The sequence below is a fragment of the Salvia hispanica genome, chromosome 2, assembly GCF_023119035.1.
Source record: "Salvia hispanica cultivar TCC Black 2014 chromosome 2, UniMelb_Shisp_WGS_1.0, whole genome shotgun sequence".
Taxonomy (NCBI): Eukaryota; Viridiplantae; Streptophyta; class Magnoliopsida; order Lamiales; family Lamiaceae; genus Salvia; species Salvia hispanica.
The window spans coordinates 18773241-18796304 of NC_062966.1; the positions used below are offsets into that span (position 1 = coordinate 18773241).

General features: G+C 38.0%; 3 protein-coding genes and 1 pseudogene across 3 annotated transcripts; all 4 read right to left on the reverse strand.

Moving 5' to 3' along the window:
- Positions 1-20: 20 nt before the first annotated feature.
- LOC125203347 (pentatricopeptide repeat-containing protein At2g02750-like) lies at positions 21-2130 on the reverse strand. Its single transcript, XM_048101671.1, has one exon. It carries the CDS (start codon positions 2040-2042, stop codon positions 189-191), a length of 1854 nt encoding a protein of 617 aa, XP_047957628.1. The 5' UTR covers positions 2043-2130; the 3' UTR covers positions 21-188.
- Positions 2131-2461: 331 nt separating this feature from the next.
- On the reverse strand, positions 2462-5634 carry LOC125203718 (probable LRR receptor-like serine/threonine-protein kinase At1g14390). Its single transcript, XM_048102137.1, has 6 exons — positions 4122-5634; positions 3911-4035; positions 3579-3822; positions 3295-3479; positions 3049-3219; positions 2462-2964 (listed from the first exon to the last, which is right to left on the reverse strand). The coding sequence occupies exons 1-6, from the start codon at positions 5341-5343 to the stop codon at positions 2707-2709; spliced, it is 2205 nt and encodes a 734-aa protein (XP_047958094.1). The 5' UTR covers positions 5344-5634; the 3' UTR covers positions 2462-2706.
- An 8151-nt stretch (positions 5635-13785) lies between these two features.
- LOC125203349 (polyvinylalcohol dehydrogenase-like) lies at positions 13786-16090 on the reverse strand. The gene is made up of 4 exons (XM_048101673.1): positions 15950-16090; positions 15409-15854; positions 14652-15255; positions 13786-14467 (listed from the first exon to the last, which is right to left on the reverse strand). The coding sequence occupies exons 1-4, from the start codon at positions 16025-16027 to the stop codon at positions 14009-14011; spliced, it is 1587 nt and encodes a 528-aa protein (XP_047957630.1). The 5' UTR covers positions 16028-16090; the 3' UTR covers positions 13786-14008.
- A 4441-nt stretch (positions 16091-20531) lies between these two features.
- On the reverse strand, positions 20532-22762 carry LOC125206408 (annotated as a pseudogene).
- Between the last annotated feature and the right edge of the window lie 302 nt (positions 22763-23064).

Below are 23064 nucleotides of genomic sequence, written 5' to 3' on the forward strand. Positions count from 1 at the left end.
ATATGGATAACGCATGGACAATCACAAACCATGTGTAATTTACTATCAAAAAGTAAAAGAAAAAGAAATGGAGGTTTTACTTTTACATGTGACTAATACAGAAGTTGACTGTTTGTGAGCAGATTTGTGGTGTTGAAGAGCGCTACAAAAATTGATATAACATTGACTCTAAGCAAATAATCCTTTTTCTAGGCGCTTGCAACTGAACTAAGCCCAGGCAGTTTTCTCAGTCCCTTCTTGTCCATCAACTTTCTTATCTTGTGGACATCTTTCCACCTATCTTGTCTGGCATATATGTTGGACAAAACCACAAACGGAATCGGGTTTTCAGGCTCTAATTCTACAACTCTCTGAGCCATCTCTTCTCTTAACCTATTATCCATATGTTGCTCGGAAGCGCCAAGCAGAGAAGCTGAAACGAAAGCAAACGTTTCATCTGTTGCTCTTAGGAGTTCCAAGGCTTCATCTAGCCTTCCAGAACGACTAAGGAGATCAATCAAGATACTCATATGCTTCGAAGTCGGATTAAAACCATATCCCACAGTGAATAATCTAAAAATCTGGAAGCCCTTGTCAACATGGCCACTGTGGCTGCATACAGACAAAAGGCAACTCAGAGTAACTAAATTTGGCTCAACATCATGCTCTACCATTTGATTGAAAACATCAAAGGCTGCTTCACTCTGCCCATGTTTTCCATGCCCAGAAATCATGGCATTCCAAAATGCTGGATCGTTTGGCTTTACATCAAACTGGTTAAAAACGTTGCAGGCTAAACCAGGTTGTCCACACTTCATATACAGGTCGATGACTGCAGTAGCCAAGAACACATCATCAACGACTTTCCTTCTTGCAGCAAACGCATGTATCTCCTTTCCATAGCTCTGCATCGACAGGGATGAACAAGCTGCTAGCAAGCTAGTGATGCATCGCACACTAGGTATTGCACTGCAAGATAGCATCTTTCTGAACAAGAGAAAAGCTTCATCAGCCTTTCCTAGCTGAGTGAAACCACTGATCATAGAATTCCATGTCACAGAGTCAGCTTCTAACCCTCCTCCTTCAGTCTCTAATTGGGAAAAAAGATCTACAGCCTGTTCACATTCACCATTTAGCATCATTCCAGCTATCATCGAATTCCATGTTATCAGATTTCTGTTACCACCCATGTCACTGAATACACCATACGCACATTGCCAAGAACCGCATTTTGAATACATATCTACAAGGGCAGTCCCAACGTTAGTGTCGAACTCTAATCCAACTTTAACTATAAGCCCATGAAGCTGCCTACCAAATCTCACACACCTACCAGTTCCACAAGCAGACAGCACAGAAACCATGGTAGCTATAGTAAGTTTCTCAGATAACAGCTTCATTTCCTTAAACACACACAACACCATTTCCACAATCCCTTTCTCCGCAAGCCCTGATATATAAGCATTGTAGAAAACCACGCCTTTCTTCTCAATCCACTTAAACAAACTCGAAGCAAAACCCAACTCCCCACAATCTAAATACATCGTCATAAGCGATGTTGCTGCATAATCATCGCTTTCTACGCCAATCTTGATGGCTAAACAATGCAATTGCATCCCAACCGCAGCATTCTCACAAGCAGACAACACACTCGCTACCGTAAAGGAATCGATACTAAGGTTAGGGACACTAAATTGTCGAAACACTCTAAAACCTTCTTCTGAAAGCCCATTTTGTAAAAAACCGGAAATAACAACGTTAAGTATAGATATACTTGGATGGGGAATTACGTCGAACAGTTTGGCTGCACTGTCGACTAAGCCCAGTTTCATATACATGTTGGTGAGGTCGGTAGTCGTGTGCTTATTCATACACCCAAATTTGAGGAGGCTAGCGTGGAGCATTTGGCCGCCGGAAACAGCCTTGAGAGCGGCGCAGGCTTTGAGGATGTAGGGAAAGGTGAAATTCGTCGGCGGGATGGAGGCGGCGTGGTTATGCGCGTAGAGCGCAATGGCTTCTTTGTACAGTCCATCTTTAACTAGTTGTGCTATTTTTTGCCTCATAGGTTGCCGGCGGCCATCCACTGCATTGCCGGAAAAACTAGTCCTTTGTAAGACGGAAATTGCTAAGAGCTCCAAAATCGGATCTTTTTATTTGTTTGGGTCTCCTAATTTAAAAGTTTTGGTCAAATAAATACAGTTATATTAATGTGAGATCATTGTAAAATAAATAATTAGTACTAGTACATAAAATTTGTCATGCCAGTGTGTTTTAACCTAGTTAAATATGATTACAACAGTTTCATAGTGAAGACTGAAAACTTATATATAGGCAAATCGAACTATTTTACCCTTATTAATGCCCAAATTATTTTGCCACATATTTAGAAAAAGACAATTCGTTACTATAATCGCATCCAAAATGTGTCCAGACAAAAGTTGTGTGTTTATTTATGCAACATCGATACATTTGAAGGTGGAAATTCAAGTAATGAGATGAAATAAGTTAAAATTTCCCCCTTACAGAAGTTGTGAATTGAGTATAGTCTCAGCAAGCTAATTGTGCAGTATACATAGAGAGGTGACAATTTACCCCTCAATTTTGCATTTTAAGTTTTAGTCATGAACTCATGATGGGAAAAACAGAGAAATTTTTACAAAGTTTGATCATCAAATTTGCTAGTTGAGATCTGATTATGACAAGCATCAAAGCAATGATTGGCATAAATCAGATTCTGTTAGTAAGGTTTCCACTAAGATTGCCACTAAGGTTGCCACTGTTAGTCCATCCTTCTTGAACCTGCACAGAATACTGCATATGCCACAGCACATCCTCCACAGTCGGTCGTGCCATCGCGTCTTTGCTCAAGCAGTTTACGGTGATCTGCACCACTGTTTTTAATGATTCATATGCAAAGGTTCCCCTCATCGACGGATCGATCAGGTCTCGTAGCTTCGATGGTGACTCTGCCAAGCTCCTCTCCAACTGCAACCATCAATTTATGTAAGTAACATTGTGTTCAGTTTAAGGTAATGTAGTAAGAATGCTAAGTACATATTTTATGTATACCTGAAATTTAAGGTCTTGTAGTTCACTCTGAGAGTCTATAGGTCTACCGGTGATGACTGCAACAAGAATAGCTCCCAGCCTATATATATCTTCCTTTTCTGGATTTTGGCTGCTGCTTTCTGTGTTCGTGTTCGACTCATCTGATCCGTGCAGAGGGCTTTCCGCACCCACCTGATGAAAGCAAGAAGTTTTAGTTTGATTCTTGAGTTTGTACATAATGCATGATGCATCATTCTGTCTTTTTACCTTAGATGGTATGGTTATGTTGTAGCTACTGATTCTTGCAGTGAGGCTCTCGTCTAACAGAATGGTGTCGATTTTGATGTCGTTCCCAACAATCCCGCCCGTGTGCAGGTATTGTATACCTCTCGCTACGCCCATCGTGATGCCCATTCTCTGTGGCCATTTCAGCGCTTCTCTCTTTCTCCAATCTGTTATTGAGAAAAAACGAAGTTAGCTGATGAGCAAGAACTGGAACCACTGTATAAGTCCCGTGATAGGACACATAGTGCCAATTATAGGTGGTGTACCGATGAGGTGGTCTCGTAGTGAGGCGTTGGACATGTTTTCAAGCACGATGAAGACAGTGGTGGCGGAGCTGGGATGGTCGTGGTAAGGGACGATGCAGTGGCCTAGCACGCTCACCAAATGCCGGTGCCTCAGCTTGGATATCACCTCCATGTGGTGCTGCAGAGCTTGAGGAGAATGCTTCTGTTTCAGCTTCAGGCATTTCACAAGCACCACAGACCCATCTCTCAGCCTTCCTTTGTATAGCTGATCACCCACATTTCAAACATTCATACTACTACAGTATTATTCAACACCAAAACAGAGAGAAACAGAGCAAAATATATACACATACCTGTCCTTCACCCACTAGATTGGATGGATCGAAATCGTTCGTCGCCTCCTCCATATCCTCGAGTGTGAACACATGGTACGGGGGCAGCCCTATCGAAGTCATCCTCATCGGCTGTGGAACATGCCCTGATCAAAGGTGCAAACACCAAACTCATTTCATAGATCAAAAAAAGGACTTAAACACAATTCATTTTACTATGATTGATGCTTACTTCCCAAAGGAGAGCCTTTCTCCATCACAAAACTCTCACTTCTGAATTCATTAAGCCCTTTCATCTGCAGCCTTCGGTAAATAACAATAATCAACAGCCCCAAAACACCCAATATCGCCACAATTGCACCAATTACTCCAAGCACAATGCCTAATTTCAAGGTAGATTCTTCTTCTTCCTTCCTCTTCACAATAGGCATAACTGCAAGTGCATCTTTCCGGCAGAAAGCAGACGGTCTCTGATACTTGGACGTCGTATTCGACAGACAGTTCCACATTATTACAACCGTTCTGTTCCGGACGTTGGCAGCAAGACAAGAAGGCAACCTCCCAATCAAAAGATTACTCGAAACATCCACAAAACTAAGATTACCACTGCAAGAAGCATTGGGTGGGAATGCCCCACTCAACTGGTTCTTGGATAGACCAATGTGCTCAATCAACGGCAACGAAAACAAAAACGAAGGAATCGGGCCAACGAGCTTATTAGACGAAGCATCGAGATATTGAAGCTTGCTCAACTTCTTCAAATCCTGAGGGATTTCAGATCTCAGAGAGTTGTTAGCAAGATTGATGAATGCTAGATTGTTTCCTAGTGATGGAAACTTAGGCCCAAAATAGTTGTTTCTCAAATCAAGCTCTTCAAGAGAGGATAAAGTAGCTAGATCAGGAACACTCCCATTGAGCAGATTATCACTCAAGACTAGGCTTTTCAACCTCGGATAAGTCGAAACAGAGGTGGGCAGTTCGCCGGAGATGAAGTTGGAGCTGATGTTGAGAGCTTCAAGAGACCGGAAGCGGTTGACTTTGGGGGGAAGCGGGCCCCACAGGCCTAGTGAGACTAGAGAGAGTTTCTTGAGGTTTGAGAGCTTTGTCAAGACGGTGAAGAAGGAATCGGTGGAGAATCTGGGGGAGAGAGTGTGGTGAGAGGCGGCGGCGGTGTTTGAAGGGGATAGGTTGGGGACGTGGGAAGGGGAGGTTCTGTTTCCGACAATGGTGAGCTCAGTGATGTGATTGTCGGAGCAGACGATTGTGAGGGTTGGGGTGGGAGGGAGGAAGCAGAAGTTGGTCCAGTTGTTCCATGTGTGTAGAGATTGTGGGTATTCTAGAAGCTGCTGGATTTGGAACAGGATTCTGGTCTCTGTTGGGACTAATTGAGCATTCGAAAACGGGAATGTGGCGAGAATCAAGAAACAGAGTGGAATCCATGAATACTTCTCCATCGTTGAATCACTCTCTCTATCAAATCAATCACAAATCATAAAAGGAAAAGGGTGGCTGCGATTTCACCTGAGCATCTCATCTCATAAAAGTTAGATGCAAGAAAGAGGTTTGTAATAAAGTGACTTCCCTTTTTTGGGTGCTAGTTGTACAATGAAAAGAGAAAAGTGCAGCAGCAAAATGAGTATGAGAGGGAAAAATGTCAGGAAACTGGTGGAAGTTGGGGATGATTCAATGCAAAGGATTTAGAATTAAATTCATGTTCAGTCTGAGATCTGAAGCTGACAATTTCCTAAAGTAAGCCAAAGTCAAGTCAGATGTCTTTTAATTCACACAAGATTCAGTTATTTCATTATTTATTTAGTTTTTTCGTATTGCTTATAAAAATATAGAGACTGGAGGCCATGCTGATGCAGTTAACTATATAAAACTACTATATAAATGCGGTGGTCCAGCGCGGCGCGGGCTACGATATTAAGGAAGCGCAGCCGTGAAGTAATGAGGAAGTCAAGGGAGCTCGGAATTAAACGGCGTCGTTGGAGGGGTTTGACTGCGGGGTTTGGTGGAGCTGCATGCAGGGGAAGAGTATTCGCCGTCGAATGGGACAGGGCACGTGGGCTTCTCGTGATGGGTGGGGTGGAGGGTTTTAGGGGGGTGGGTGGGAATGTGATAGAAGAATAATTAGTTAGAGATGTCGAGATCAAATTGTCGTTTTCAATTTCAATTACTAGATCTTTACGTCCATTCTAAATTATATGTGTGTGATTTAATTGTAATAATTATAAGATTAAATTGTCGCTCTCTTGGCTTCGTGACCGACAAGACCATTCAGCACAAAAGGACTTGTAAAAGTAACTTATAGGTGTAAAGTTTCAAAATTTTAAAAGGTAGAGTAATTTATTCACAAATTGATTTAATAATTGAAGGAGAATTTTCCATAATAAGTACTAATTCACATAAATTTGTTGATTACTCGCACTACATGAAAATATAAAATAATGATGTATAGTACTATTACTATTATATATTGTTATACTATTCACAATAATAAATGTTGCGATGTCTAGGTGCCATAATTACATTTAGTGGTTGTGCGTGATTTTCTATCATTATAATATATGCATTCTATCATTATCAATAAGTGCTTCAAAGAAAGCTCGGTGCTTTTCCAATTTTTAGTACCACATCCTAAAGTATTTGCGTACATGATTTTTGTTCTTTTGACTTGGGCAGAGGTGACAACTGAGTGAATTTTGATCAACATACTAAACTTCAACTTAAATCAATACACATACTTTATTCTGACTTTCTAAGTCCTAACAGTATACTAAACTCTTAAATCCTAACTATTGATTACAGAATAATGTGACAGATTCAGCTAGACAACAATTAATGCTGCACAGTGAGAAACATAGGGAAAAAGGGCCGAATTTTAGTGATTCTAGATGTTATATATGCAAGTTACAAAATTCAATAATTCTAGTGATTCTAGGACTGCATATGGAGTATTTAATATCCCGATTGATACAATAGTTACTAGAAGTAGAACTAAGTAAGCAATGCATGTTACCTAATTCCCATGTGAAGATTTGTATACATTCATATTTAAAATTTCGTCGGTGGTGTCTAAAATCTAAAGGCAAAAGAGTATAATCTATCAACCTCACAAATCTTGGTTTGATGTGTTAGTCTCACCTAATTTCGAATATGCATGGTCATTTGTTTTTGTCTCTCTGTTTTGTTATAGCTGCAATTATTCTTTATATTATCAAACAATATAAAAACAAAATTTACAGCGGTGACCATTTGAAATACTTGCATATATATATCTAGTGGCTGAATATCATATTGTTTTTCGGTATTAACTTCTTTTTTATTAATGTGGAAATTTCGTTATAATTATACTATTGTTTAATCGTCGCTTTGTTTGTATAGAAATCGGTATGGATTTGGAAAATGAGTTGTCAATTTATTGCTTAAAAATTAGTCATTGACCAAGTCAATTACGCTTAATTTGTCGTGCATATGGATTCCGTATCTTATTGACAATTTGTTAATTTATTTTTCGATTTCTCAAGTATTTTTCTTATTAAATTAATTAAGCAGACTTTTTTGTTCTTGCTTTAAATAGCAGGGTAGCTTTGCTACTACTTGTTGGAGCCAGTCAAACTTTAGGATTTGGAACGACGTTCTAAAATTCACAAATCAAATTTTAAAAATTTAAATTTACAATAAGTCTATGCAACCAAATTTTGTACAACCAAAAATTGATTTATTTGGGAGAAAAAGTAATGTATATAGACATTTAATTAAAAAGTATAGACATATATATAGTATAGGGAACGTGCATAATATTACGGTATTTGTGTATAATTTTTAAATTTTTTTTGAACCATAAAATGTAATTAATGCATACTTTAATTCAAATTTAAAAAATAATAGAGAAATAATTCAAATATAAAAATAAAAATTGAAAATGAGGCCAAAGACTAATAAATTATTTTTAATTTGTTAACTAACTATATTTATTATTTTAATATTTAATTAACACATCAAAATAGCTAATATAATATTGTTTTGGTTGTATAAAATTTGGTTGTTTATCATTGTTTATCATTGCTCTTAAATTTATGAGGCGTTCTCAAATGCTATAATGCTTCAATTATAATCAAAATTGTACTATGACATAATAAATTAATGTGAGGTTTTCTTTCTAAAAACCAATGGTTTTGATATAGTGTACCTGTACCACCACTATCGGTTTGCTTTCAAGGAAAAAAATATGAACGATTTTTCCCTGGAAATGAATTTTCCATGTATATATGGATACCTAGATATAAAAATCTCAGCTACATGTCTGTCTAAAAATATATACTATATGCCTAAAAACGCAGCTGGCAATATAAATTTATGTACTTTGTAGTTAGTGGTCATTAAACACAACTTAGTCGGAAGTAATTTCACGATTGGATCTTAATTAATCTATCGCTCCTACGCAGTGTTCGAGTTAGGAAAGAGCAACCTAATACCCGTTCTTAGGATTAATTGCAAGTTGTAGTCATATGTAATTAAGAGAGTATTTATTAATTTAAAATAATTTTTTTTTTCTTTTTGTTCGTCTTTTAAAAATAAAAATATTTTCTTCTCTTTAAAGAGGTGAAACCTTAACACACTTTTATTTCTCTCTCTCCAAAATCTTCGTTGTTTCAGTTTCTATTTTTAGGGCATAGAGAGAGTATATATTTATGAAACCCAATACATATCAAATACAGTTGAACTTCAATTTATTAGGTCGACAAGTAAATAATGTATGCAATTGATTTTGGGTCAAGGTCTGTAGTAATTTGGTGAAGAGCTAACCCGGCCCAAATAATTTGAGATAGTCAGGCCGGCCGTCTTCCTATTCTTTCATTCATTTTATTACAATTAATTAATTTCTATTTGAGGGTGTTGAAGATCAATTTAAATGGTAATTTGTTGCAATTATTGTGTTTAGGTCGGATATTTTGCAAGTTTGATGTTTAAATTGAAAATTGGAGTTAAATTCCTGCATGGGTTTTGAGCAATTATTGATTCTTCATGTATATAATTTTGGTGGGATGTTATTTGCTTTCACTTTCCCCACTTCCTTTTTGGTTTTATTTGGTGGGTGCTTGTATGATTAAAGGAGACCATTTTTTGTCGCCTATATGGAGAAATGTTTCCTCAACATGAACTCATTTGTAGATGTAAAATCTTGGGATCTCTCTCATCTCAGTAGACATGTTACTAAAGTAGCTCCACACACAAATGATTGAAGCTTTTGTTTGTTAGTTAGGGATTTTCTTGCAATATTTGAACTGTTAAGTGGAGTAATATTTTTGCTTATAATATTTCTGGTGATGAACATGCTTTGTTAATTATGTTCTCTGATGGTGGTGGCCTCCGTAGTCGGTTTTGGTTATGCTAAACCTTCATTTTGGTTGTGGGAGTTAAGTGCAATAGGATGCAATTTGTAAATGCGGAATCAATGAATTACATGTTTTATAGCTCAATCTGGAGATGGTGTTGGTTATGACATTTTCAAAATTTTGAATTAGTACAGGTTTTGAAGGATACCAGCCTCCTCAAGGGCATTACTTTTGGTAAAAAAGAATCCAATTCTAGTCTGTTGACACGAAGAGAGCTTTCTGTAAGTTTCAATATGTATTTTCTGTTCATATTTTTTATCTCCTTCCCACTCCCCCTAATTGCACCTATCATTCGTGAGACATATACGTGTACAGTAATGTTCCTAGGTGTGATCATTTGGGTTTTGGAGAATCTTTCTCTTAATTGTGATTATACAAACCAGATGCATCAGCTTTTGTTTCCTCTATTGAAAGAATCTTAACTCTGCACTGTCTATGTTGTGTGTATTTTGGTTTTTGAATCACATTTTTGAGGTATATGTAGTAAATTGAAAGAATCTTAACTCTGCTGTCTCTGTTATATTAACATAATATATGAATCTTACTATGTTTTCTATTTTAACTGTGGAAGTACATTGTACTTGTAGAGATCTGCAAGTAGAAGCCAGCTAAAGTTTCTGCTCAGGAGCATCCACAATTTGACAACCGAAAAGCTAAGCCCGGTGTCAAAGTTCAATAAACCATAGGTGATATACGTATTTAAGAAACTTATGTAAGCAAAACCAGAAGACATTAAAGGAAGCCTTTAAGATCTACAGCCCCTATACCCTCAGTGCAGACATAACTCTTCAACTGGTAAATTAGTGGAGGATTTAGCCGAGCTAGAAGCAAAAGTTACCTCTAACAAAAGCCAAGATATTCTTCTATTAGAAAAGGACTTCAGGGATGAAGAGATTAGCAGTGAAACTACAAATCCAGCCAGACGATTGATTTACCAGTTAAATGGATAATAATGATGGAACCCCTTGAGAGTGTGAGAAGGGTTCCAAGTTACATGGAAAAAAAACTGCATTCTAATGTCTCCCCAGGCAAAGGTGAGAGCTCAAGTCTCCCCAAGGTTTGAACAAGATGCAACTGGAAGCAATGCTCCAACCAGACGTCATTCTTTGCCATCTTCCATTGGTGGGGAACTGATTTCATCACCAAGAGTTCGCAAGCTGGCTCATTCTAATGGCTAATAATGAACCAAAATTGATAGATCCATGTCTTCCTTGAGAGAAATTGCAGGTAAGAGCATTAATCTCTGCACTTAGTTAATTATGTGTTAATAATTTTTAGTTCCATCCCATTACTTTGTTTACCTCTATTTGAAGATTTAGCTCAACATATGATGCTGAGTAGTTACTGTTTGTCATATCTTGGACAGTATGAAATACTAGCATTTTTCCAGAAATCCATATTTTCTACATATACTTCCCTTTAGTTTTCTTTTCTCATATTTGACCGTTTGTCTAACATTATACACATTTTGCATTTAATAGCCTCTCATAGTTCTCTTGTTCATCAAGTATGGCAAATCATGTCATTTGTAGCATCTCTAGAAGACGAACTTATCCGTCAGTTGGGCTTTAACTGAACTTTTTTTACCTGAGCGATCTATTTGTGATTTGTCTGTTGGACTTGAGAATAAATTTGACCATGACAAGGGAGTTCACCATTTTTCGCAATGTCACGACTCTCATGTAACCCTGCATGTGCTGTTACCTTCTTTCTGCTCCCAATCTTGCGGCTCAAAGTGCTTGGTAGATCACCTGATAAAGGTGGGATATATACGCAATCTCATGTAGACAGTAAGAAACTGTGCAACAGTCATATGCAGTTAATGTAAACTCACAAGCTGAATACCTGATTTAAGTGCACCTTGAGGCTCGACAAGGTATAATGCTAATTCTCTGTTGTCTTATATCAGATCACCACAAGAGTTCCCCCAAACACTTCAGCGAGCATAACTCATCCCAGAAAATACTCAATGAAGCGATTGGGAGGACTCTGGTCGAGACCTGATGATTTATCAGTTGTTTGAAGCTGAGTCCGTTCCCGCACCGGCATTATTACTATGCTGATGCATTGGACTTGAATTGCCTGTTTTCTTTCTTTTTTCCTAAGATGACCCTTTTCAGGTATCCCCAAATGCATAAAATCTGTGCACTCTTTATTCCTGATATCAGATCGCCCCCGGAGTTCCCCCAAACACTTCAGTGTCCATCCTTTCTCAAGAAACTATGCAATGAAGCGTTGGAGGGAACTCTAGGGGAAAACTGATGAGTACTTTCCACTTGTTTGATGATTGAACTCAAACTGATACCTCTATATATAGTTGGCGATGGAGCAGAGGAACGGAGTCTTTGTAGGAAATGCATATCAGACACAGAAGTACCCAGAAGGTCCAGAGCATATTTGGTTGGTATCGCAAAAGGTCAGAATATTACGATTCCTTTCATCTCCCAACTTGTAATATCATCAAATGCTGCAAAATGTTTTTATGATAAAATCAGACACTTGGTGAATCAGAGTATCAGTCCTCGGAATATGATTTAGTTTTGGTGAAAGTAAGTTGGAAAGGATGATAGGATCAATTGTGCAGATTCAGTTATGAAAATGATTCCATGGCATAACATAACCTACATTCTTAACCAGGTTCAATATCTCCCATGTATTTACCTTGTTTTCATGGTTGACAAGTGGTCCTATCGAGGATTTATCTCTAAAACTACGTGGTCAAGTCCTTAGATCAGGATGCACCAACCATAAGCTTAAGCGAAGGGCCATTTTGCTAGCTTATGCTTTAGAATCATGAGGCGTCAGATTTCAAGAAAACCACATCAATCTGCATTCATGTAAAGAAATTGAATGATTGCTACATGAGTTGGTAATTTTGATTACAACTTTCTTTCTAGGAAAACTTTCGATATGACAAACTTAAATTTGTAGTTACTTGATCTGGGATTTATTTTTGCATCTCTAAAATGTTCTTTCAGGCTTTATTTTTTATGTCAATCCCACGGCCAAATTCCTTTGTTGAACTGTTCTTGAAATGTTTGTTTATAGCATGTACATGGTGACTTTGCATGTAAATTGTAGATGATAACTGTTTTGGGTCAGTAGTACAGCGCTGGCGGCCCAGCCCGGCCCGAATATTTTACACCATAAATCACAACATTAATTATCTAAACTTGCAAGTTATTTGAAGTGTTTTTCCATGTTGGACTAAAAGAAAAGATACCAAGTAAGAAATGGAGAATGTCTTTTGATTCCATGGATGAGGGAAAAGGTGGTACCCTTTTTTGTATATGGGCTACTTTCTCGACCAGGTTCAGACTCTCACTACTAGTTTACTGGATACTTTGTATAAGCAAATTAGTACTACTAAAATTAAAAAGGGGAAGAAAATTATCAGTACAATAAATAATGGTAAGACTGAATTCCTTTCAGTATCATGTCTACTATATTACTGAGTAATACTTATAGTAGTATTCGATTCATGGAAACCCCCTTACGTCAAAGTTCAATTATAATATGAACTAAACTAATGTACTGTGAAGTCCGGATTAGTTGGTAAGACATTTCTCCTTTAAGAGGTCAAGGATTCGAGTCACCATGGGTTTAGATGGGGAACCATTATTGATCGGCCCTCTTTAGAAGATAAAAATAACTACACTAATGAGCAGTAGTGCATTCTATTACAAATGTATTTTTTTTGGAATGGCTGGCTTAATTATTTCATCCCACATTCCCACCGAATTGAAATTATTTGAATTCTCTGACATTATGATGAGCAGCTAACATGTAAAAATCTATATTGTATTTTCGTATATATATAATCTACTCCATATTCCAATGTACATTTTGCCATATTTAAGTTTCTTTTTTTTTTCGCTGTTCACATTTTAGCAAGGGGCACTTCAACTCAACTGAATTTGGACCCATTTCCCTTTTGACAGATCATTTCTCACTCTTTTTCTATTACTTGGAAAACAGTATAAGATCACATTTTTATTGTCAAACTAGCCAATTGCCATTGTAAGGATTTATATTACAAAATTCACTAAGCTTAAGCTCACATTTTTATTTGTAGTTTTTATTAGTTTCATGATGCAGTTGTCAACTTTTTTCACGATAATGTACGTAGTCGACTCTTTAATCTATATATCTAGAACGAAATATGCTGTTAAATTGTAGTAGTAGGAGAATTAATTTTGTTGAAAGGTTTAGTAGTATAATTTATAATCATGCATCACACGATCGAGTAAAAGCGTGCATCGTTCCTCAGTAGAGTGTGTATGATGTTGAGTTTGGTGAACACATGGAAATAGTTGGCGACAGAGCTAGAAAACTGAAGGATCGAAGATTCTTTGAAGGGACTAATTCAAATAGATTGTTAAATCATATAATATGACCCATATTTGTGACCAGGTTCAGAAACTGCCATTTTAATTAGGACAAAAAAAAAAGCTTCACATGTTTGATTCTTGGTACGGAGTTAGGCCCCCTATATATATAAATATAGGCAACAAGAGTCATTTGTATTACTATTATAACAACATAGTACATTGTGATTGGTGATTGGTGTGGTTTCGACTGAAGTTTCCTCAAACTACTTCACAAGTAATAAAACAGTTCCATTTCCTAGTGAAGTGTTTGGGGGAACTTCGGGCGCCGCCTCACATATATTTTGAGTATTTATTTTCTTTATCCTTTATTATCTAATTCTAATTCTTTAGGGAATGCACAAGGCAAAGAGATACTTGCCGCTGGTCCAAGTGGGGTGGAACCTCGCGAGACCTATTGTATAGCCGTGCCCGATGAAGATGCAGCCGTAGCTTGATGACGCTCCTCCATACACGGTGGCTCCCGTCTCGAATGTCCAGATTATAGCCCCTGTCCTTGCATCCATTGCATAGACGGGCCCTGTTGGTGCCACCGAGCCTGCAAATAGGACTCCGTTGACAATTGTGACTGGCCCGTGGGCAGTTTCGTTGCTCGGATTAGCCGTGGTCCATAGGATTTTCCCAGTGTTGGCATCCATCGCTACCCATCCACCCGCCGTGGTGTTTCGGGTAGACGGCTTCAGAGTGAAGGGCTCATTGTTGGAATTCACTATATTCGTATACACGCGCGATCCATCGGTAGCTGCACCCCACACCCCTCCTCCTTCTAGTCCTCCAGGGCCCGCTTTCTGTATATTTAAAAATACAAGCAAGAATTATAAATATAGTCAATGTGATAGAAGTTTACGAGGTTTTATCTTAAAATCAATAGGTGATAAATGAAGTAACTCACGAGACTTGAGTATATAGTAGTTTCAGTTATCTTTTTACACCAATTATCGTCTATCAACACAAATATAATTATTGACTTACAACGGACCACACGATGTCACCATTGGCGCGATCTAGAGCCCAAGCAAAGCCGCTTTTTTGAACCGCGACCACAACGTCACGCAATCTTCCATTGGACAAAATGGTGAGCTGCATCGGAGCCTCACCAAAGTCGGCATCCAAGTTGGGGCCGGTCGGACAATCGGGGCTGTTGGGGACCAAACATGTGAAGTAGAAAACATCATAACCACCCAGTTGCCTAGCCCATGCAATTCTCCCACTATTCAAATCAAACGCCATCAATGAATCAAAATGTATATCCGGCCCGAAGCACTCATCGGGCTTGCTCGGCGGCGTCGTTCTGTTGTTCTGCCTAGCTTGACACTGAAGAACCTCAGTCGGAGCAATATACAGTTGCCCAGTTCCCACGTACACGAGGCCACGCCTTGTGTCAATGGAGGGGCTGCTGCCCCAAATGGCAGCGCCGGCATATCCTCCTAGTTTCCCGCCGTTGTCAGGTAAGGTATACGTTTGCCATAATATTTTTCCACTTTTTACATCTATCTTCACTAGGCTTCCTCGGAAAGTGCAACATCTCGACGCCGGTAATGTTACTTCCAGAGACGATACTCCCACATAAAATCCACTGAAACATGTACGTAAATATAACAAAGATCCTCTATCAGTACAAACACAAAAATGAAACCAATATATAAATTCCAAACTATTCTTACTATCAGTCTATCACTAATTGGTTTTAAGATGGAAATACATGAAATGGAGTTAGAATTGAACAAACCCTCTATAAACTGTTCCGGATGCCGTAACGAGGGCCAAGGGGGTCGGATCGACCCGAGTAGACCAGACAAGTGTTCCCGTGGAGCGCGTGACCGCGACTACGTAGGCCGGGCCATAGATTCCAACAATGAGGAGATCGTCAGCCACCACAGGCGTCGAACGCGACACCGTGACGTTGACGGATGTTCCTGTCGGAGGTATCCCTGTCAACTGCCCTATATTACGTTGCCATATCAGCGCCCCGTTGGCAGCGTTAACGGCGTAAAGATTGCCGTTCCACGACGGGAAGTAGACTACACCGTTGGCCACCGACGGCGTTGCCGTTATGTCGAATCCGGCCAAGAATTTCCATCTCTGTCTCAACAGCCCTAGTCGAACGGAGATCGGATTGATACTTCCTCCAATCTCACTCCTTCTGTTGCTGATGTCTCTTCCATGGGTTAACCACTGCAAATAATTTGCCAAAGCTTCACTTTAAAAAAAAAGTAAAAATCTAAGTATACATACAAAGACAATAAAAATTAAAAATTAGCTATAATAACCTCCGCAGTTGAGTTGTCGGCAAATGAAATGAAACACAACGCCAACACAAAAATTGCATTACTTCCATGGTTAGCCATAATTTGGCGATGGAAAGGCCTACAATGTTAGAATTTTTTTTTTTTGCAATTAATACAGTTGATAAATATTAGGTGGAATATTCAAGTCAAGAAGTTGATTTTCCCGATTGAGTTGGTGTTTATATATTAATTTTGATAAATATACAGGAAAAATTTCTTTATAATAAAGTGTATTTCTTGCTAGATAGCAACTTAGCAACAAATTAGTTGCTATCTTTAGAACGAAACGGCAAAACGTGTTTCAATTGAGAAAGTGACCGAAATAAGAATTTTAAAATTATACTCGCTCAGTTCGCGAATGAGAATCTCATTTTTCCATTTTGTTCCATCTATGAATAGTAGTCTCATTTCATAATTATCATAAATGGTAAAAAAACTTCACGTTCCACCAACTCATTCCATTCACATAGTATCATTTAAAACTAATATATACAAGTGTGACTCATATTATTCCACTAACTTTCTTCCAGCCACTTTTTTTTACTCCCTCCGTCCCACAAAGATTATCCCATTTTTCCATTTCTGTCCGTCCCACAAAGTTTGTCTCATTTCACTTTTTACCATTTTTGGTAGTGGACTCCATATTCCATTAACTCATTCCTACTCACACTTTATTATAAAACTAATACTTTAAAAGTAGGATCCACATCCACCAACTTTTTCAACTCACTTTCCATTACATATCTTAAAACCTGTGCCGAGTCAAAGTGGGACTATCTTTGTGGGACGGAGGGAGTATTATTTACTAAAATCCATACAGGAAGAGAATGAGACTCTTATTCGCAGACAGAAGGACAATATTGTGATGTAATCTTGAAAAAACCAGCGAGATTTCGCCTCATAACTGGTGATAAAGTCGCAAAACTAACAGAAATCCTTCATAAATATCATAGAGAACGTCAAAAAAATTATTTGAGGCAAATTATTACTCGAGATTTAGCATCAATTTTCTTTAGTCAAATTAGTTTTTTTCTTTTTTTCATGTTAATATGTTAATGTGCTGATTATTTTAAAAACAATAAATACTAGTACCAAAAAAGTTTTCCTCTATCAAAGTTGACAAAGTAATTAATGGCTTTGGGCCTTTGACTACTGTTTTTTGCCTCTTTGATTAGGGAAAGTACAGTACAAACGTGTAGTCTTCGTCGTTTGATCTACTCCCTCCGTAAAATTATACTTGTGGGCATGAGTTTTAAGAAATGTAAAGGAAAGTTGGTTGAAAAAGTTAGTGGAATGCGAGATGCATTTTTTATATTGATTTTATAAATAAATGTGAGTGAAGTGAGTTAGTGGAAATGAGACCTACTTACTATATATAGTAAAAATGAAGTGTCACAATTATTTGGAATGTACTGAAATAAAAAAAGAGTGACAATTACTTTGGCGGAGAGAGAGTATTTTTTTTCTACAATGTTGAAGTTTTCTAATGGGAAAAATTGAATTATTAATTGTTGAAAAATACAACTCCTATGAAAGCCTACTTTCTCCCAAGCCAAAAAAGTTGACATAAATAAATTTGACTTGCGACTTTAAAGATTTATTAATCACACGTCACCCTTTTTATAAATCACAGACTTCAATTTTTATTTATTTTTTACTTCGCACTATTCAATGATCTAATGCATACAAAATTATCTAATTAAATTCATACACAAGAAAAGTACAAATTTCGTTAAAATTAACAATTTATACAATAAAAATAACAAAATTATCTAATTAAATTCTCGACTTCTAGAGAGTGTTTAGATTTTTTGGATTTACCTAGTTGAAATGGTATTAAAAGATTATAGTTATACATGTTCACTTCGAAGTGTCTTCCGAGCATATCTCGTTCAACTTTAATTTCTAATCTCTTTGTTTTTTTTTGGTGGTATACAATTGGATCTTTGCTTGTATACACTTATATTTTAAAAATTCGCTTTATTTTCTTGGTGGAGAACTGCGTGTTGTAAACGTGCCCAGTTAACACTGTTTGAGCAGGTCGTACGAGTGACAAAATGTTTAATTTTGTGAAATAAAATACTAGTACTATAGTATCGATCTAAATTTCGATTAGATAATCATGATATATCCATTATCTCTATGTCGACTATCTATGAGTGGGAAATATGGAATTAAAGTTTGTGACTTAAATATGATCAGAGTTTGAGATTAAGTAATGTGTTAATAAATCATACATTAAAATCTTGGTATGCGGAGAAATGTTTCGACAACATGCTTATTTGTAGATGTAAAATCTTGGGATCTCTGTCAGTAGACATCCTACTAAAGTGGCTCCACAAATGATTAGAGCTATTGTTTGTAAGTTAGAATATTCTTGCCACTGATGGTGGAAGGGCCTCCGTAGTCAATTTTAGTCTTGCTAAACCTTCATTTTGTTTATTTTTTGCTTTGCTGCAACACATAATTGTATTCATCTTTCTGTTCCCAATTCATCTGCTCAAAGTGCTTGGTTGATGATCTGGATAAAATATGTAATCCCATACAGTCAAATGCAGTTAATGTGAACTCAAATAATTAGCTGAATACCTGATTTTTGAGGCTCAACAAGGTATGATGCTAATTCTCCGTTGTCTTATATCAGATCGCCACGGGAGTTCCCCCAAACACTTCAGCGAGCATTACTCATCTACTCAATGAAGTGATTGGGAGGACTCCGGTCGAGACCTGATGATTTATTAGTCGTTTTAAGCTGAATCCATTGTGGCACTGAATATGTATCAGATTGCCCCAGGAGTTCCCCCAAACACTTCAGTGCCTATCCTTTCTCGAGAAACTATGCAATGAAGCGTTAGAGGGAACTCTGGGGGAAAACCGACGACTAGTTTCCACTTGCTTGATAACTAAACTCAAACTGATACCTCTATATATAGTGGTTGATGGAACAGAGGAGCATAGTCTTTGTAGGAAGTGTAAACCATTCAGATCATATTCGGTATCACAAAAGGTCAGAATATTACGATTCCATGCATTTCCCAATCATCAAATGCTGCATAATGTGTTTATGATCAAATCAGACACTTGGTGAATCAGAGTATCATTCTTCCAAATATGATTTAGTTTTGGTGAAAGTAAGTTGGAAAAGGATGATAGGATCAATTATGCAGATTCAGTTGTGAAAATGCTTCCATGGCAGAACATAACATAACCTACATTCTTAACCAGGTTCAATTTCTCCCTTGGTTGGCAAGTGGTCCTATCGTAGGATTCATCTCTAAAACTACACGATCAAGTCCTTCGATTGAAATGAACCAGCCATAGGCTTAAGTGAAGGGCCAGCTTATGCTTTAGAATCATGAGGCGTCAGATTTCAAGAAAACCACAACAATCTGCTTTGATGTAAAGAATTTGACTGATTCCTCCTGGATTTGGTATTTCGGATTGAAAGCAATTTTCTTTATAGGAATGATTTTCTGCATCTCTAACATGTTCTTTTAGGCTTTTATTCTTGGCCCAGACTATTGGTTAAGGCTTTATTCTCGTATTCTTTGTCGAATACGAGAATAATTAAACTGAAGGTTTATACCATTGGAGTACTTATTTTCAATGTAAATCTTAAAGGCCGAAATCCCTTGTTAAACTGTGCTTGAAATGTTTGCTTATAAGCATGGTGAGTTTGCAAGTGTTTTCCATGTTAGACTATAAGAAAAGATACCAATTGAAACTGTAAGAAATACTACTATGTATTTTGATTCTAGGGATGAAGGAAAAGGTGATACCCTTTTAAGTATGTGGGCTACTTTTTCGACCAGGTTCAGAGTCTCCCTCTTTCTTATATACTACTAATTTACTGGAATTTTGAAGGAGATAAAACTTATCAGTACATTAAATTAAATAATTGTAAGATTAAATTCCTTTTGTGGACAATATATGTCATGTGTTGATTAAAACAACCCCTGTTTTGGTTGGTTGGAATCTAATGTTTTCCTAGTTACAGGGAAAACGAGACTTTTATTGAGTTCCGAATTATCTTAAGCTTTATTTTAGGATAGGAAGATAATTAATACTAGTAATAATGTTTTATTTATACTAGTTTTTTGGTTTATTTTAGAAAATATTGCTAAATTATGATATTTTTACCAAATTACTAAACTTTAATTTGTTTCAAAATGGTTACTAAACTTGTATTTTTTTCATCACTTAAGATTTCAATTCAAATTTGCTAATAATTGCAGTGTTCCACATGGAAATTAAAATGCCACATGTCTTACTAGTAATTTCTTCATTTGTTTTCCTGAGAAGTCCATAAGAATCAACGAAATTGTTGTGGATTATTATTATGGTTCGCTCCCTTGTTATCTAACACGAAATATTTTTGTTGAATTGCATAAGAATTAATTAATCATGTTGTTAGGTTAACTAACATTCATAAAGTATCATGCATCAAACGAGTAAAATCAGTAGAGTGTGTAGGAAGTTGAATTTGATGAACACATAATTATAGTAAGAGTAATTAAAGCTTGAAAAGTGACTAATTCCAAAGATTATTGAATCATATAATTTGACCCACATCTGTGACCAGGTTCAGATATTGCCATTTTATTTAGGTGTCTTGGACAAAGATCTGATTCTTGGTACGGAGTTAGTAGGTCCTCTATATAAATATAGGCAACAAGAAGCCTTTGTATTATTATTACAACATAGTACATTGTGATTGGTGATTGGTGTGGTTTCGACTGAAGTTTCCTCAAACTACTTCACTAGTAATAAAACAGTTCCCTTTCCTAGTGAAGTGTTTGGGGGAACTTTGGGCGCCGCCTCACACATATCTTGACCCTTCTATTACCTTTTTATGTTTACTACTCCTCTAACTCTGATTTTTTAGGGAATGCACAATGCAAAGAGATATTTGCCGCTGGTCCAAGTGGGGTGGAACTTCGCGAGACCTATTGAATAGCCGTGCCCAATGAAGATGCATCCGTAGCTCGACGATGCTCCTCCATACACGGTGGCTCCCGTCTCGAATGTCCAAATTATAGCCCCTGTCCTTGCATCCATTGCAAAAACGGGGCCTGTTGGCGCCACCGACCCTGCAAACAGGACTCCGTTGACAATGGTAACCGGCCCGTGGGCGGTTTCGTTCCTTGGATCAGCCGTGGTCCACAAGATATTCCCAGTGTTGGCGTCCATCGCCACCCATCCACCAGCTGTAGTGTTTCGGGTAGACGGGTTCAGAGTGAAGGGCTCTCTACTGGTATTCACTATATTCGTGTACACGCGCAATCCGTCACTAGCGGCACCCCACACCCCTCCTCCTTGTAGGCCTCCGGGACCCGCTTTCTGTAATCCGAACACAAGCAAAAATTACAAAATATGGTCATCATTCTAATAGAAGTTTATTAGTTCCATCCGAAAATAGGGAGTAGTTTTTAAGTGATTAGTGAAGCTAATTAGACTTATAATATGGCACGTATTTAAGTTATCATTTTACACCAAAAAACATTCATCAACACAAATATAATTAATGACTTACAGTGGACCACACTATGTCACCATTGGCGCGATCTAGAGCCCAAGCAAAGCCGCTTTTTTGAACCGCGACCACAACGTCGTGCAATCTTCCATTGGACAAAATGGTGAGCTGCATCGGAGCCTCACCAAAGTCGGCATCCAAGTTGGGGCCGGGCGGACAATCGGGGTTATTGGGGACCAAACAAGTGAAGTAGAAAACATCATAACCACCTAGTTGCCTAGCCCACACGATTCTCCCACTATTCAAATCAAACGCCATCAATGCCCGAAACACTCATCAGGCTTGCTCGGCGGCGTTGTTCTGTTGTTCTGCCTAGCCTGACACTGAAGAACCTCGGTGGGAGCAATATAAAGTTGCCCTGTTCCTACATACACGAGGCCTCGATGGAGGGGCTGCTGCCCCAAATGCCCGCGCTAGCGTATCCTCCTAGTTTACCGCCGTTATCAGGTAAGGTATACGTTTGCCATAATATTTTTCCACTTTTTACGTCTATCTTCGCCATGCTTCCTCGGAAAGTGCAACATTTTGTCGCCGGTAATGTCACTTCCTGAGACGTTACCCCGACATAGAATCCACTGAAACATATATGCAAATATAATAAAAATTCATTGTCAGTATAAATAGAGAACGGAAAACAATATATACATCTCGAACAATTTTTTCCTATCATCAAGACGATTTTTCCTGGTTTTAACATGGAATCATCTGACCCTCTGTAAACCGTTCCAGACGCCGGGATCCAGCCGAGTAGACCAGACAAGTGTTCCCGCCGAGCGCGTGACAGCGATGACGTAGGCCGGGGCGTAGATTCCAACAATGAGGAGATCGTCGGCCACCACAGGCGTCGCCCGTGACACCGTGACGTTGACGAATGTTCACTGCCCTATATTCCGTTGCCATATCAGCGCTCCGTTGGCGGCATCAACAGCGTAAAGATTTCCGTTCCACGACGGGAAGTAGACTACTCCGTTGGCCACAGCCGGCGTCGCGGTTATGTGGAATCCGGCCAACAATTTCCATCTCTGTCTCAACAGCCCTAAGCGAACGGAGATGGGATTGATACTTCCTCCGATCTCACTCCTTCTGTTGCTCAGGTCTCCTCCACGGCTCCACCATGGTTTAACCACTGCAAATTAATAATTTAAAATATATTAACACAAAATTTTAAATTTGTTAAGCTATAAGAATAAGAACCTCTGCAGTTGAGTTGTCGACAAATGAAAAGAAACAAAATGCCAACAACATGACTGCAATACTTCCATTGTTAGCCATAATGCAAAAATGCTGAAGCTTTTTTGTGATTTTCACAGTTGATTAGGTAAAATATTCAAGTCAAGATGTTGATTTGTATCGATTGAGTTGGTGTTTATATAAATATACAGGAAATTGAATTTCCATTATAATAAAGTGTTTTTGTTGATAGATAGAAAATTAGCAACAAATTTGTTGCTATCTTTAGAACGAAATGGCATAACTTGGTTCTGTTGGGAATGTGAAAATACTTATAAAAACAAAATACAAGGATAGAATCCTGAGAAAAGCAGCGAGATTTCGCCTCATAATT

Excerpts from the sequence above, each read along its gene's own strand:
- LOC125203349 (XM_048101673.1), bottom strand. The coding sequence starts at position 16,027 with ATGGCTAACCATGGAAGTAATGCAATTTTTGTGTTGGCGTTGTGTTTC. Across the intron at positions 15,855-15,949 it reads CCGACAACTCAACTGCGGAG|TGGTTAACCCATGGAAGAGA; the intron begins GTTATTATAGCT and ends AATTATTTGCAG. Across the intron at positions 14,468-14,651 it reads GTGACATCGTGTGGTCCGTT|AAAGCGGGCCCTGGAGGACT; the intron begins GTAAGTCAATAA and ends TTAAATATACAG.
- LOC125203718 (XM_048102137.1), bottom strand. The coding sequence starts at position 5,343 with ATGGAGAAGTATTCATGGATTCCACTCTGTTTCTTGATTCTCGCCACA. Across the intron at positions 3,823-3,910 it reads ATCTAGTGGGTGAAGGACAG|CTATACAAAGGAAGGCTGAG; the intron begins GTATGTGTATAT and ends GTGGGTGATCAG. Across the intron at positions 3,480-3,578 it reads ACTACGAGACCACCTCATCG|ATTGGAGAAAGAGAGAAGCG; the intron begins GTACACCACCTA and ends TCTCAATAACAG.
- LOC125203347 (XM_048101671.1), bottom strand. The coding sequence starts at position 2,042 with ATGAGGCAAAAAATAGCACAACTAGTTAAAGATGGACTGTACAAAGAA.